This window comes from Triturus cristatus, chromosome 11, assembly GCF_964204655.1.
Source record: "Triturus cristatus chromosome 11, aTriCri1.1, whole genome shotgun sequence".
Lineage (NCBI taxonomy): Eukaryota > Metazoa > Chordata > Amphibia > Caudata > Salamandridae > Triturus > Triturus cristatus.
Genome location: NC_140594.1, coordinates 1,050,248,533 through 1,050,264,631, shown reverse-complemented (window position 1 = coordinate 1,050,264,631; position 16,099 = coordinate 1,050,248,533). Strand labels below are relative to the sequence as shown.

At 47.3% G+C, this 16,099-nt stretch overlaps 1 protein-coding gene and 2 non-coding genes across 3 annotated transcripts in view; 1 reads left to right on the top strand and 2 right to left on the bottom strand.

Moving 5' to 3' along the window:
* Positions 1-14,349, top strand: part of LOC146785959 (uncharacterized) — a 59,349-nt gene extending 45,000 nt beyond the window's left edge. Inside the window, exon 4 of the mRNA XM_085635342.1 lies at positions 13,420-14,349. Coding sequence (XP_085491468.1) covers positions 13,420-13,528 — 109 coding nt within the window. The 3' untranslated portion in view covers positions 13,529-14,349. The remainder of the gene's footprint in view (positions 1-13,419) is intronic.
* On the bottom strand, positions 7,169-7,295 carry LOC146785961 (small nucleolar RNA SNORA63). Its single transcript, XR_014971280.1, has one exon. It is a non-coding gene; the product is annotated as a small nucleolar RNA SNORA63 (small nucleolar RNA).
* LOC146785960 (small nucleolar RNA SNORA81) lies at positions 7,506-7,676 on the bottom strand. Its single transcript, XR_014971296.1, has one exon. It is a non-coding gene; the product is annotated as a small nucleolar RNA SNORA81 (small nucleolar RNA).
* Positions 14,350-16,099: the final 1,750 nt, after the last annotated feature.

The following is a 16,099-nucleotide window of genomic DNA, read 5'->3' as shown; positions in this document are numbered from 1 at the left end:
GGGGAATTTGATGCAACATGAGTAATGCAAAATTTAAAAAAATTACACTAGATTATGCCAGCACAATACAAATTTCACTTGGGGCTAGTTATAAGATCTCCACTTTCCTGAAACAAAAGTATTCAATTCAAAATTAGATTTAAAAAAAAAAAATCATAAAAGTCAAACAGTAAAAAAAAAACAATTCAGAAATGTCGAAGTCAGCAAAAGTTACATTTGAATTGCTTTAAGACCCCAGAAAGACAACATGATAAAAAAATAGCACACTGTTGGTGTAGTTAAAAACTGTAAAAACATTAATGCAGGTATCACTTGACTGAAATTCATGGGCTTCAGAAGTGGATGTATGAATTTAAAACACAGATAGTTATATTTTTGACAGGTAAAAACTACATGTAGAGTATCATCAACAGAGACATTATTACAACCGCACAAAGACAGCATAGAATCTTTAAAGCACCCATGATTAAGAGGAAGTAGCAGGCGAAAAAAATAAAACCTAAAGAACGTCAATAAACTTTGCTGGTGGAGAGACATATTCCAAGTAAGTTAAGGCTCTAGTCCACTAACAGTTTTTACCAGTGTCGCGTGACGTACTAAGTGTTTATTTAATGCTATAGCCTCACAATCTGCTGCCATCTTGTTTCTGAACACTTCTTTAACCCAGCTATGATCAGTTTTAGATATACAACTTAGATTAGTTCGAGTCACTCTAAAGTTTTCATGTTAGAGGAAACATAAACCAACCAGGGGATCAAGAAAGAGTTGTCTCGGTTCATGTAGCCTTGCATGAGCAGTCTGTTGAGATCTAACTTCACCTTTGTCCAAACCGAAAGCCAGAGCTTCAAGGACAGAGCTGAATACTATCAATAACATAGCCCATGCCCAGCTCTTCATGCACAACCTCAGAGGGTATACTTTGTGCAACCCCCTAGGAGACCCCGGATAACTTGTTTTCAGCTATTTGAATTGGGGTAACAGGCCTGTATCCCCAGATACCACATCCATAACTGGTCATTGGAATGCACTTAACCTTGAATATGTCCAACACAGTATTTATATGGGTGCGTCCTAGCCGATGGGAAAGGTCTCCTATGCTAAACATAGCCCTGTTGAAACCAGTCACGTTATTAGAGTGCGCCAATTAAGACCAAAGTCCAGTTGAACACCGAAATAATGAAACTTATTAACCTGGCTGATATGGTGGCCTTCTACTTAAAATTTCATGATTTTTGCTTTGGGTGGGCCAAATCTCATCACGTGTGACTTAGAAAAATTTGTGGACAAATCAAGGCTGTTCATAAAAATCAATAAAAAGATCTAAGTCTCTGTAACCCCTTGGCTGTCCGGGCAAGTAATACAGTGTCATCTGCGTAAAGCAGAGCAGGGACAGGGCAACCACTAACTATAGGGACATCCAAAAGGGGACCGGTCAGTGCCAATTCTAATTGATATAGAGAATACATTTTTTAAAAGCGCTAAATTGCAGCCCTGATGAACCCTGGATTTCAGTTTAAAGTGCATTAACCATTAGGGCCATAGCTTACTGATGCCAAGAAGTCCTTGTGCAAATCATGCAAAAAATGAACTAATGTGGGCTCTATTCCCATTTGGACAATCATGGACCACAGCTTGGAGCAGTTAACTCTATCAAAGTTTACGCGGAGGTCCATGGCGGCCAGATGGAAAGAAATACTATTTCTTATGAAAGCCCTCACCCACCAACCTAGTTGGTGGCATGCTTCAGCATCAGGCCCCACCCAGTGGCACTGAGCGTGCCCAGACGCCCGTTTACAGCAGAGCGAGTATTTTGGTGATTGAGTGTGCAGTGATGGTGTGCAAGTTAAAAACTGTCCTAGGGTCCCCCTACCCACAAGGGTTATTTTATTGGTGGTCCCTTGGCAGTGTTAAATACAAGGCGGCGGATGTGTGCGGAGTTAACTATGGTCTCCCACATCCATTGTGGTCATGTTTCAGCCAGGCCTTGGATGTGATCTGGCATTCTTCAGGACCTTTATGTGTAAAAACTGATTAAAGTGAGGTCAAATAAAGATGCAAGTGACCCGATATGTGCTGCACTTGCTAAGGTGCAATATGGAGAAGAGGGGAGTTCCCTCTATGGTTTTATACTCTTGTAATTATCAGAGAAAAACCTCATTAGTATGCAGCAGGGGGGGGTCTGACTTATAGTCACACTTTTGTCAAAGCTCAGGACCAGAGTCAAGACCTACTTGGTTGCATCGGATCTCCGTCAGATACTAAAAGCCAGAGCCCCCTGCTGGATACTCATGAGGTTTTTCTCTGATAATTATTAGAGTATAAAACCACTTCTGAGAGGGACCAATCCAGCAAACTCTGCGAACCAGAATAATCTTGTCTATCAGTAACTGGGAGAAGGCCTTGCGCATGTTAGCCCTGGACGCGAGCCAATTAACTACTTTGTTCTGGAGTTGACCATAGTTTATGGGCCTCCTTCCTTAAGGGGAGGGGATGTCCACCAAAATTAGAACATAAGTGGTAGCAGTTGTACGACAGAGAGGGATAATCTGCAAGGTGGACAGGTGGGCCTTTTGTGGTAAGCTGCTGCTTTGGGGTGGTTAGTCACTGAGGCCGATTGGCAGAATAGGAGGGAGAGCCATCAGGTGAGCGGAACCACCGGTGTGTTTAGTTAATGACGATGATCGTGGGGTGCCCTGAGGCCTCATGTAAAGAGACTGGAACCACATCCCAGAGACCTCATGTGAAGAGACTGAACCACATTAGCTGCCTGGGGCAGAAAAAGCTCAGGGCAACCCAAGGAACCCCTGGTAAGACCTTCAGCGAGGTCAGCCTCCGTTACAGTAGTAAGGTCGCTAGCTCTAAGGGCTGGGATACAGGACCCATTCTTAATGTATGTTTACATAGTATCCACAGCGCCTTGTAGCTTTCCAACTAATAATTCGAGGTCAGTGAGCAGAGTTCCAAAGACATCAAGGGATTTCAGGGTCTTGAGTTCCAAATTCTAAAAAAAGCTCTACAAAGTTGATCTCCGCATTGTCAATGAATGGCCATCATTCTTTTGGCTTGGCAGTTTGGGCTGGACTGTTCCCACAAGGAACAGGGTCAAGACTGATTTGCATATGGCTGGGGTCCAAACTGGGGTGGTGTGGTGAGCAAAAGAATGATGGATTTAACCCAGAGCCTTGCGACTGGGAGTGAATGTTTGCATTGTCCAGCGTTATGTCCATCAATTATTTCTTTTGCGTACTTTGTAAAAGTGGCATTTTCAAACAATTTAAAACATCTTTACTAAAAGATGTGTTAAATTGAGTTCAGAGAGCCTAGACGTTATTCCTCTATCTTGTCCCAATGGGAAGTGGTACTCGAGATGTTTACCTACCAGCCCAGGGTCTGTACCCTGAAACTGGACAAGAGACTGGGATGAGCTCTCCCACAACCCCATCCTCCTCCCTGGGGCACAATTCTCCCACCAGTTCAGGGGTACTACTGTGGAACTAATACACCAGCCTAGGGTCGGAACCCTTAAGCTGGACAAGGGTCGGGGGTGAGGCTTCGCTCTCCCTGCCTGCCCTCCGGAGGCTCTGCACCCTCACACTCCGAGCGGTACCCCCAGAAGACAAACCGGTAGGGGCACCACTAGCAGTTGCCCCTTCCTCGAGTTCAGGGGGGACACCTGGATCCTGGCCCGACAACCCTGGGTCTGCACTCTTGAGACTGGACTTGTGCCTGGCAAGCCAGTACTTCTGGGGGAGCACACCCACCTCCCCAAGAAAAACTTCTCATGAGTGGAGTCTGCCTGGCACAGGTCTCCAGCCACCTGTCCACCTGACAGTGCTTGAAAATCACCCAGGCCAGAAGTGCCCTCACCAGGTTCAGTCCTGGGGTGCTCTGACCTCAGCTGGCAACCCCTGACCCACTGGTCCTTCCACTGACGTCTGCCCAACCCCCTCCTCCCCCCACCATTCTCTGGACACCTGCACCCTCCCAACTGGAGTGATGCAGACACACCAGAACTGGTGGATTGCTTTTTACAGCAACCCTCCCCCCAGCTCACCTAACCCTTTGGGATCCTCCTCAGGGGATGGCCTCCCGGTACAGACTAGGACCACCTCCTGGTGTTCACTCATGGAACCATCCAAGCTCTGGGACTGGGTTTCAGGCAAATGAGGACTCCGCCCACCCCCACTCCCTCTACTCAGACTGGACATGGGACCCCTCACCTATCCCACAATGCTGGAAACTATCCGAATCCTGAATCCATTCTCTGGCACCCAGAACTCAGATCTCTATGGACTGGAAAAGGGACCAAAAGAGGACTGCGTTGCGGCAAAGAGGCTGCACCAGCATGGACTGCTGGCTAGCAAAGGAGATGGGACTGTGCCTGCTTGTGGAGAAATCATCTCCATAGCCCAGCTGAGGTAAGTCAAGTGTCAGTTGGCAGACCTGTTCACAGCACAGGGATACAAAAGCTGAATAAACCTTCATGGCTAGTCACCATGAAGCACCAGAGACCAAAGGCCAATGCTTGAAGTTGCACCAGAGGCTGCTGGAGCCAGGAGAGTGAACAACCCAGCTTTGTCACCTAGAAAGTGAATTATCGTCCGAAGAAGCATTCCACCGTGGCCATGATACTGGGTGAGTGGTAGCCCAGAAGCAACAGGACTTTAGAAATAGCAAAAGTGTCTTCAGGAATCCCATTGAAAGCCGGGGATTCAAAAAGGTCTGTGCAGTCACTGCTGAAACCGTAAATGGCCTTCAGTGTGTTTAAGGCTGAATCTAAGAAATTTAAGTTGTTCTTTGATATCCAAAACTGCTACAATCCAAGTTCTCCTCTAAAACTATTGTAAGGAACTGGAAGTCAATTAATTGAAGATAGTGCAGCAGCACAAGATGAATCTTCAGAGGAAACTGAAGAACCCGAAAAGCAAGGAAGGGTTTGCACCTTCAGACTGCAAGAGAATATAATGGAGCTTCTAAAAGGGTGGAAAACAAGAGCATAAACAAAGGCATTAGATGGATGGGGAATTAAGGGTGCAGGGATGGATGGAATGATGGCAAGGTGGATGGATGAAGTAAAGATAATGAACCGCGATGGGGTGGATGAAGAGAAGGATCGTTTTGTGACCGGATTGAAGATAAAACTGACAGCAGGCAGAGATAATTTGACCAAAGTGTGCAGATTTCTGTAGGGAACCGACCCAGTGAGTGCAGGCCTTGCTCGCCTCATCCATGCAGTGTCGTTAGAGATATGGTACAAAATTGGGGTAATAGTTTTCTGGTTTCTCCCTTGTCCCAAGGGCACTTTCCTGAGCAGTAGCTTAGAATATTGTTGCATGAATTGCCAAATACCCCTATAGAACAGAAGCCCTTGGAATTCCATACAAATGTCCTTGCAAAGACAATAGGGAAGTCCATATGAAGTGAAAGGATTAGGATTAGCTAAACCCCTATCTGAGCAAAAATGAGCTACAACTTCCTCTAGTACATTATATTTACGCGCTGCCCCTTTTGCCATTAAGCAAATGATGCAATCGCACAGCAAGTCAACTGCTTGATTCCCAATGCGGACCCATGTGCGCATTAACACATGGTAACCCGTTTGCTGTTTATACCAGCACTAGTATTCCCTACACTAACTTATTACTACCATATAATCTCATGTTGTAGACCTGTAGTCGAACTGTTAGTAAAGCTAATGTTGGCACAATAAAGTAATGAATGCAGCTCCTCAGAGTTACTTGCTTCACATTAAAGACTTCCAACACGAATAACCTGGCATCTACCCAGTAGTGATCAGACTTGTTTTGTCACGTTGCCTCTATTCACTTGCACCAATATAAAATATGTATAGGTTTTTGCATTACAATCTCTGATTAAGCGTGAAATTCGTAAAAAAAAAACGCAATAGCCTTGCATTAAAATCAGGTTATACTTTAAAAGGTTAGCTATAGTGGTTATCATTTCCAGTGGGAGCAATGAGTTGTTGGAAGGTAAAGCTCGTTGAAGATAGCGGAATGGGGCCTACGGCACAAAGTAAGTGAGCAGGAAACTGGTTAGGATTAGCGGGGTGGATGTTCTAGCTCAGGTGCACTTACTGGTGGACAGATTGCAGCTCCACTGGAAAAGTCAACTAAAGTGCCATAGAAACTAACACCCCCAGTATACATTGTGGACTAAGGACCTGGGTTAGAACAAAGAAGACTTGACCCATCCGACTAGACCAGTCCAATTTTTGGAATGTGGAGTGGACAGGTGATTTAAGTGGCTATGCACTGGAGGAACCAAACTTCAGTCTGTGTGAATGAGGGGACCAGAGTAAAAAACGACTTGAAATGGAGCAATAACTTCAGACTTCCACAATACCTACTTTAGGTGAAACCATGTGAACACTACAAAATATTAAACTTCACACAATTCTTCTTGGAAATGGTTTATTGAACATTTAAACTGAGCAAGTCACAATGCTAGACATGTACAGATGGGTAAATTTTGGAATGTCTGCTTTTAGACATGTATTTCAGCATAGGTGGCATGCTCTGAACAACCAGGAGAGTTAGAGGAACATAGCTAAATTTGAATACTTCAGATGGTACATGTGGAGCTACACACCGATGAACGCCACCTTTGAGCAAAAGAAATAAATAATCAAAAGCCAAACAAGTTAGACAGTCAAATCCACTAGTCTATGTGGCAGTTGGTTCTGCCAAGTACAACTTTGAACGTCTGTACAGTCAGTCGAGACTTCAACACCAGTGCAATCTGTCTATATTGTGGTAGCTTTTCAACATAGCTACAGCAATGCAGAAGCCTGTATTGATTGACATCTCCAGTAAGGGCAAGCTGATCTTCATCAAGTGTGCTTCCAGTAGATGGGCCAAAGCCAAAAACTCTGCAGAAAAAGTAAAAACAGCTCAAGCCGCATTGCAGACTCAAGACCGGCTGCTGAAAGCATGGCAAGCACATTTCAGTGAAGAGATTGTGGCCCATGCTTCACTTTAATGCACTAATTTACTCTGGGCAAACCCATATTATTGGGGCACTTGGTTATACTGTACAAAAACCAGTAGTCGGACATTAACTTTCATTTTAAATCATGCACTATTAAAGTAAAATCAACTTGTGTACAGTCAGTTTCAAAGTTGTGGGCTCAGTATTGAAAGCCGTTGCCATGTATGAGACCAAGCGTCCCTGTCTGCCGTGGAGACAGAACAGACAGGGATAGTATGAATCAATTTAATGTTTGCAGGGGGAACGACAACGAAGCACTTTGAGCTACATTGTAACTTATCCTGCACCCCAAATGGGAGAAGGACACAAGGTTAAATTAGGGACAAGCACTGGTGCCATAACAGACCCAAGGACAAGAGAAAGTGAACAAAGGCACCGGCAAGTGAAGCAAGCTACGGCCATTCTTACCAAGAAGTTTGTGAACGTCCAAAACGCTACCCGTCCTAGAAGAAAACGAGACCATTGCCATCAAAATCAGCCATGTGTTCATGGTACACAGGTGTTGCACCACCTTCTAGACTTGGACACTGGACATTAAGAAAGAGGTCCGCCCAAGTCACCTCAGCTGGTGCTTTTACTCTCCTTCCTGCGTCTACCCTGCTAGCATCATTAATAAGCCAGGAGTAAACCTGGTTGGTAATTTTAGCACAGTGCTTGAACAAGAAGTCAATCTTTAAAAACTCAATCACATGCCTTCCTCCCTTTACCAAAACAGGAGTTGATAAATCTTTGTGCCTGTGGAACTGCACAGCTTATCAGTACAATACCCGGTATAAGAGCTACCAGGCTGTACACAAAAACAGAGACTATGCCCTTGAGAAACAAGGACAGGTGTGCTCCTGGGCTTCAAATACGCAATAGTATTAACTTCAAAAGTGGTGCTTCCATCTTACCCACCCCTCACACAAAGCCAAGCATGAGAGTAGATGCAAATACACCCCCCTTTATCCCATTTTACAAACTGAGCCATAAAAATATTGAAGGGATCCAAGGACTATTACAATCTTATCAGGCCAACATTGGTCACCAACACTTAGGGCATGTCCGATTAGTCAAATTAGCTACCTGAAAGTGCGTACTCATTGGTTCAAAACTTCAGTATAACAGCTTCACTTCAGGGCCTTGGGAGAAGAAAAAAAAAGTTGCCATAAGATATCCACATAATAAAGCATTTTAGTGTTGAGGGACCTTTACAGAGGAGGAAAGGCCTAGTGGGAGTGATGTTTTACACAAGCTGCAACTGCTTACTACCTAGTAGTCAAGACCTAGGTTCCCATTTATGCGATATGGAGTCAATGATCTTTTTAAAAAAGTAGATCAAATCACCTGTGGATGCATAATTAACTTGTAATTTTTGGCAAGATGGCCATGGTTTCCACCCATCTCCTAAAAGTCATTAGCCTGTCCCGATTACAAAAGAGAAAGTTGTGTTAACAGGCGAGCTAGACAGGCCAATTAGACCACCCGCTGTCCCAAGCAACAATCAGACTACTGGAATACACTTACCAATCCAAAGTGATGAGAAAACAAAAAAAGTTTGCAGTGGCAGGATATTCTGCAAGCATGCACTACCACAACATGCTTGCCAATTCACCAATGGTCTTTCATGACAACCCACCCCTGAATCATTAGTGTTTGACCTTTACATCCGAGGAGGGGACTTTCATGATTGCATACATTTTATGTAAGCTGCAACAACTTACTACCTAGTAGTCAAGACCTAGCTTTCTAATGAGGAGATATGGTGTCACACTGATCTTTTAAAAAGTAGATGAATTCACTAACTTACTGCGGAATAAACATGTAGTAACATTCGACAAGGTGGCTAAGGTTTCCATCCATCTCCTAAAAGTAACGTCATTGGTCTGTCGAAATTACAAAAGAATTAAAGTTGCGTTAACAGGAGAGCTAGACAGGCCATGAAGTGCACCCACTGTCCCAAGCAACTGCCACATACTTCTGAACAAATTTACCAATCCAGGTGACAAAATAAACATTCCAAGCATGCATTGGCAGAACATTCTTCAAGCATGCACTACCTCAGCATGCTTGCAGAACGCAACCCATACACCAATGCTCTTTCATAAGAAAAGCAAAAAAGCATGTATATATAGTGGGCCCGATTCACAGAACAACCTTAAGACAAAATCCTAAACTTACTACCATTTTGGTATTCACAGAATGCACTTACTACTTCTGGCATTCACAGAATGAACTTACTACTTTTGCTATTCACAGAATAGATTTACGAATACTAACTTTACGTCCGCACTCGGGCCGGAATTTCCGCCTCCGAAGCGGAAGGTCCGCACCCGGAGCGGAAAGTCCGCTCTTGGGCCGGAAGTTCCGCTTACGGGCCGGAAGTTCCGCTTCTGGGCCGGAAAGTCTGCTAACAGGCCGGAAAGTCCGCTCTCGGGCCGGGAGGTCAGATTTGGGGCCAGACTACATTAACTGTGGCCATTGATCATTTGAGCCATGGGTAAACACCTGTCCAAGTCCCTACCATCCCCCACCATGCATCAGCTGACACACTCCAGCCAATCCTAGCTTGGCAGCATGTATAACTGCATAGCAGACACACACAAACCCTTTCAACATGTCACTGAATGTGTTTGTTGCAATGCCCCTTGCCATGCGGCAAAACTACTGGAGGAGGAGAGCAGAGAGGATCTTCAGACAGAGGATCAACCTATTTGGAATTTCCAGCCAAGATGTAAGAGCCAGGTACCGTTTCCCTCCAGAAGTCATCTTGGATACGGTATGTGAGTGGGAGCAGGAACTGGACTGTGACCTGCTGCTCACATGCAATCCCAGCATATCTCAAGATCCTTTCTGCGCTCCATTTCTTTGCCACTGGGTCTTTCCAAAGGGTCTCCAGTGACCATGTGGGCATATCCCAGGCGAGCCAGACGCGGTGCCTGCATCAGGTACTGAGATGCATCACTGCAAGATCCCACAACCACATACAAATGCCACGTACACCGGCCCTGAGACAAAGGGAAGCACGAGATTTCTATCTCATTGCACAACTCCCACGTGTGCTGGGTGCAATTGATTGTACCCATGTGGCCCTTCAGCCACCCCGCCACATTGCACACATCTTCTGTAACAGACACCGATGGCATTCCATCAACGTGCAAGCTGTCAGTGATGTCAGTGGGAGGTTCATTAATGTGCATGCGGTGTTCCCGGGCAGTACCCATGACAGCTTCATATTTCCCATGTCACCTCTTGCCCGGCGGATGGCTGCGGGAGAATTTGGCAACATGTGGCTACTGGGTAAGTACCAAGCATTAGAAATTAGGAAAATGTGTTTTTGAAATGTCTGAATGCCCCCCAACATTAACAATTGTACAATAAGAATCATAAAGCTACATACATGGCCCAACAGATACTGCATGTAATACAGTATAGATCATGTCCTGTGCAATTCAAAGAGGGAAATGTAACCAACTGCCCTTTCCCCTCTCCTCAGGTGACACTGGGTATGCACTCACCCCACATCTCCTCACCCCTTACAGGCGTGCAAACACTGTACCACAGCGTAGGTACAATAAGGCACACATACGGACTCGAGCCATCATAGAGCGCACTATTGGTCTGTTGAAGTCGCGATTCAGCGGTCTCGACCGTACAGGGGGTGTGCTGCTATACTCCCCAGAAGTCGTGTGCAAGATCATATTAGCCTGTTGTGTCTTGCACAACATTGCCTTAACGCATGGCTTACACATACCGCTGGAACCTCGGCTAGCTCTGAATCTGGGAAACCGGGCCATTGCACATAACCGAGGTCAGGGCATGAAAGTCCGTGAGCAGCTCGTAGCCACATTTTTCACATGAGCAACCTGTAGTGGAATGGACTAAATGTGGATTGCCGTCTGTTGCCAATGATGAAACTTGTATACACGACTGCGTCAATAAATTCCTTCCCGAGACAACTTTGCAAGCCACACTAACTGCATGTAAATCACAGCTGTTGACAGTAGTCAAAAGGTTGAGCGTGCTTCAGCTCATGTGCCCATGTCAGCAATCAGTGTAGTGGATGTCCCTAAAGAATCTATTGACGCAGATGGAAAATGATACATGTACTGAGAGACCTAGCCGGACCTCATGAGGATGGGTCACAATCAGAAAAGGCCATAACCATAGCATTGTTGGGCCTGTGCCCTCAACAGATGTGACTCCCCCACAAATGATGCGCCCACAATGTGAGGGATGTCATGGGTGAATCAGTCACCATGTGTCTGTGATATATCCACACTGCTCCACCCCAATGTCACGTAACACATCACACAACTCTGCCAATGAGCACCCAATATGGACTACATGTACCATAATGCAAAGTAGGAGAAACTGAAACAGGGGTTTGATGTTGTCAGCCCCCCCCCCACCCCATCCGTGCAGAAATGTCATTACATGGTCTCTTCCCCCTCTTGTTACCTTGTTACATTTTCATAATTCTCACATGCACTGTCATTTCTTTTTTATCCACAACAGAACAGCAGGATGGCAGTAGATTTGATTCCTGATTGTGGATGGATCTGGATGAATACAAAATGGCTGCCAACTATTTCCTGTGATGTATTTCCTGCCTCCCACTCGCTGTAAAACATATCCTGTATGAAATAATATGTTCCGGGTCATTTTCGGAGTTTACGGCCCGAAAGCAGAAGTCCCGATTACGGAGCGTAATGCACGTGTGCGGACCCTCCGCTCCGGAACCTGCGCTACGGGCCGTAAACTCCGAAAATGACCCGGAACACATTATTTCAAACAGGAAATGTTTTACAGGAAGTGGGAGGCAGGAAATACATCACAGGAAATAGTTGGCAGCCATTTTGTGTTCATTCGGAGTCATCCTCCATCAGAGATCAGATCCTCTGACATCCTGCTGCTCTCATCATCCTTATTTTTCCCATAATGGCTGAGGGTTACGAAGAGAAGGCACCCCCTTTCACTGTAAGTGAGTTAGACATCTTGGCTGAGGGGGTGCTGGCCAAATATCCTCAGCTATATGGGGACCCTGAACACCAGCTGAGCAATGCAGCCCGAACCAGGCTGTGGGCCAACATCGGTGAGCGCTGCAGTGCAGTGGGAGTCCACACCAGGAGTGCTAGGGCATGCTGCAAGCGCTGGGAGGACCTTAAACGGTGGTCCCGGCACAAAGCTGAGGAGCTGGTGGGCCAGTCTACCCAGCACCATGTGCATCGTCCTCGCCTCTCCCCACTGTACAGGAGGGTCCTGCGAGCAGCTTGGCCGACCCTCCATGCTCAGCTGGAGGAGCCTGAGCAGCAGGGACATGGTAAGTGCATCATATGCTAAATGTGTCTAGGAGTATGATGCGAGTGAAACAGTGCTGTACCATTGTGTGTCCAATGCCTCCATTCACAGATTCCGTGTCCATGCAGCAGTCACCAAGCTTAAAAAGGCACACTGTGGCATATGGACTGTACAGGGCAGAGTGCATTTTGGGAGTTGTAGTTTCGTCATGACAACTGGCTAAATGAGCCACAATTGTGCATTTATACTGAAATCTGCTCTTCCCGCACCACTACAATTGGCACTAGGAAATCATGTGTGCATTGGATGAGCAATGGTACAGAACCTGTCCAGTGGGCGCATGGCAGGCCAAAGGGTATTGGATGCTATGACTTGCATTGCATTTGTAGAGTTTGGGTTCCAATTGTGACAAATCATCATGTGCCATGGAGTCAAGACAGACTGACATCCTCGCATCACTCTTAAGCGCTTCTAAATTTGCAAGGTGTGTCCACTGACAGACGTCTCACCCTCAGTGGCCTGTTTGACATTTCACATGTACAGGTAGCTGTCACAACAATTCCCCACTGTTCAGCGGTGTACTACATTACCATATCAGTCACCAAAGCAAATATGTGCCACTGGATTGTCAGATCATGTGTGGGGACAGCAAAAGGCTAGACTCACAATGTAGCTACAGAAATAGCCCAGAGCCTCTGTGGATGTGTGACCCACATTCGCCACTTGTCTTGTCCCATACAATGCTACAAAGCAGATGACACTTGTCCAGACGTTAAATAGCTGCGGCTCCCTATAAATGGCCAAAATCCAAGAAATCAGGACTCTTCATGTTCTCCATTGGTGGACTGCTTTTGGAACCTGCACTTGTAGCAATGGTAGGACACACAGATCACCAGAATGCCAGGCTGAGGGTTGCCCAGTACAGTTGTGTAAGCCACAAACTTCCACGTGAGATGGCCATGTCAGACTCAATCCAGTAAATGACAGTGAACATACACGTAATGTGAGCTCTTAGACACTGACAACTATAGAGTGTGATCAGAGGAAAATAAGTCTGACCTTGGCTCCTCTATGTATGTGTCTCGTCCTCCATGACACAGCCATAACATTAGGATTTTGCTTACATTTCAGCAGGCACAGCTGGCGACACGGAAGGGCAGCAGGATCAGATCCGGAGCGCGAGGCCACCAGCGCGGCGGCGGCTACACCCTCTTTCCACCAGCGAGGAAGAGGAGGATGAGGAGGGACCCTCAACATCAAGAGGCAAGGGGAATGTGCCCACCCGGACTGACAAGGGACACCCTGATGCTGGTGCTACATCCCCGGTGGAGGCTGAGGACATTGAAGGGGGGGGGGGGGGGTGAACGAGACACCTCGGCTCATGATGTGGTGGAGAGCTACTCTCCCCAAAACTTATCACCTGTGGGCCCTGAAGAGGTGTCCTCGGGGCAGGCCAACACACAATCTGTGCCTGCCATCAGCCCCTCCCTACCTCTAGAGTCCCCCATTCCATCGGGGGCTCCAGCTGCATCCCCTGCAACCAGTCCCCCTCATCGTAGCCGCCAGCTCGACAACATCATTGGCTCCGGACCTCAGGCACCACATCCCTCCTGTCCCCCCCAGGCCCCTCCCGGTGTTGTTCCTCCTGTGGCTGTGCCAGTGGACTTGAATGGATGTGTGAAATCCCTTCTCATACCACCTTCAGTGTCTCCCCCTGTCCGTTGCCCCACACTGTTTTCCCCCCATACTCCTCGTGTGTCACAAACACAAGTGGTGCCTGTTCCTTCACCCACCAGACGTGTGCCTGCATCGGACTCAGAGGATCTGGACATTGTGGTCCTAGAGGATGACCAGAAGGACACTTGATTTGACGTTGACGTGAACTATTATTTCCATTTCCCCTTGTAAATAGACTGTTCCCTGACGCGTTATATTTTTTTTGCCCCACCCCAATCCAGGTTCCCTTCTCCCTCTGCATCAAGACCATCATTTGTTTTCCTTTCTCTCTTCCAAACGGATGGTTGTTCTTTTGTACCTTCATAAATTTCAATGAGGAATTCTAATTACTTCCACTTGTTTGACTTCATTTTGAATGTCTGGTTCAGAATATGGACACATATTTGGTGAGTCATCTGCTATGCACATAATGGCTTGTTGCAATGATGGGTTACACTTGTAACTGTCACACACACATACATACCTTCTCACATCTCTAGGCCACCTACATCGTTACACAGGACATGATACACAACAGAATCTTTTTTTTGTAGGTCTTATTTGTTCAACACACATTCACGTGGTTACATTGTCTTGGGTTCCTGTCACTGGTGATCGTGCTTGCGACATCGCAATTTTGGGGATGACCGCTCGGAGTGCTCAGGTCTGGCTCGTCGCCTACGTGGAGGTGGGTATTGTCCTTGGGACTGTCCATGGGACTCTACATGTGCTGGGGCAGATGGTGTATGCACACTTGATGTTTGTGCCTGGACAAGGGCAGGTTGTGCAGGTGGTGGCAGTGCCTGTACAGGGGTTGGCGGTGGTTGTGCAGGTGGTGGCAGTGCCTGTACAGGGGTGGGTGGTGGTTGTGCAGGTGGCAGGAGTGCCTGTACAGGGGTGGGTGGTGGTTGTGCAGGTGGCGGGAGTGCCTGTACAGGGATTGGTGGTGGTTGTGCAGGTGGCGGGAGTGCCTGTACAGGGATTGGTGGTGGTTGTGCTGGTGGCAGGAGTGCCTGTACAGGGATTGGTGGTGGTTGTGCAGGTAGCAGGAGTGCCTGTACAGGGATTGGTGGTGGGAGTGCCAGTTCAGCCCGCTGGTGTGGAGGGCTCCCTTTGCTCTGTTGCTGTGCAGTTGGTACAGGTGTGGTGATGTGCTGTCCTGTGGGCAGATATGATGGCTCCCCTCCCTGCGTTGACCGTGAAGGGAGACTTTGGATCACTTTCAATATGCCCTCCATCATCTTCATGGCCAAGGCATGGTGTCTTGCACCCTCTTCTCTTTGGATGGATATCATGTCTCTCATATTTCTGGACATGTCCTGCCAAGTCCTATCCATCCTATCCAAAACTTGGCTCAGCCTGTCCACCACCTGAGGGAAGTGGACCATGTCCTGCAGGGATTCCGACATGTCGGACAGGGTAGCCCCTATGGCACAAATGTCCTGCCTCACATCTGTCTGCTGTTGGTAGAAGTCCTGCTCCCACTGGCCATCATAGCCAGGTGCAGGCCCTCTCTGCAGCGGTCTGCCATGGATGGGACGTGCAGGTCCAACAGCAGGGGAGGGGGTGGCAGGTGGGAGCCTGTGGGCAGGAGAATGGTGCCCAGGGGATACCGGCACCACAACAGGGCTGGTACTTCCCCCAGATGGTGGAGAGGATGGCAGGGATACACTGTCTAGGGAAGAGCAGGTAGGGGGAACCACCATGTTGGTCCTGGACGTGAGGGCTGTGAGGGAGTGATGTCTGTGTTGTGATGCGTGGGAGCTGTGGCTGGTTTGGTCGATGCTGGGGACAGGCCATGCTTTGCTTGGGAGGAGGCTGACGAACGTTGCTTGGCAGAGGATGTTATGCCCTGACCGATTTTGCCAATCTGGCACGAAAGCTCGCATTGGCATCTGCATCGTCATCAGACATGTAGTCCTCATCATCCACCAAGTAGAGGTCCTCAGGAAATTCATCCTCCTCTTGAGAAGTACTTGCTGCCGACATCACTGCTTGGAGGATCAGGGGATTCTCCCCTCCGATTCCCCGTCGGCCCGCACTGGTCATAGGCCTGTCCTCTTCATCCTCAGCATCCCCTGGAACAGAGGTTGCA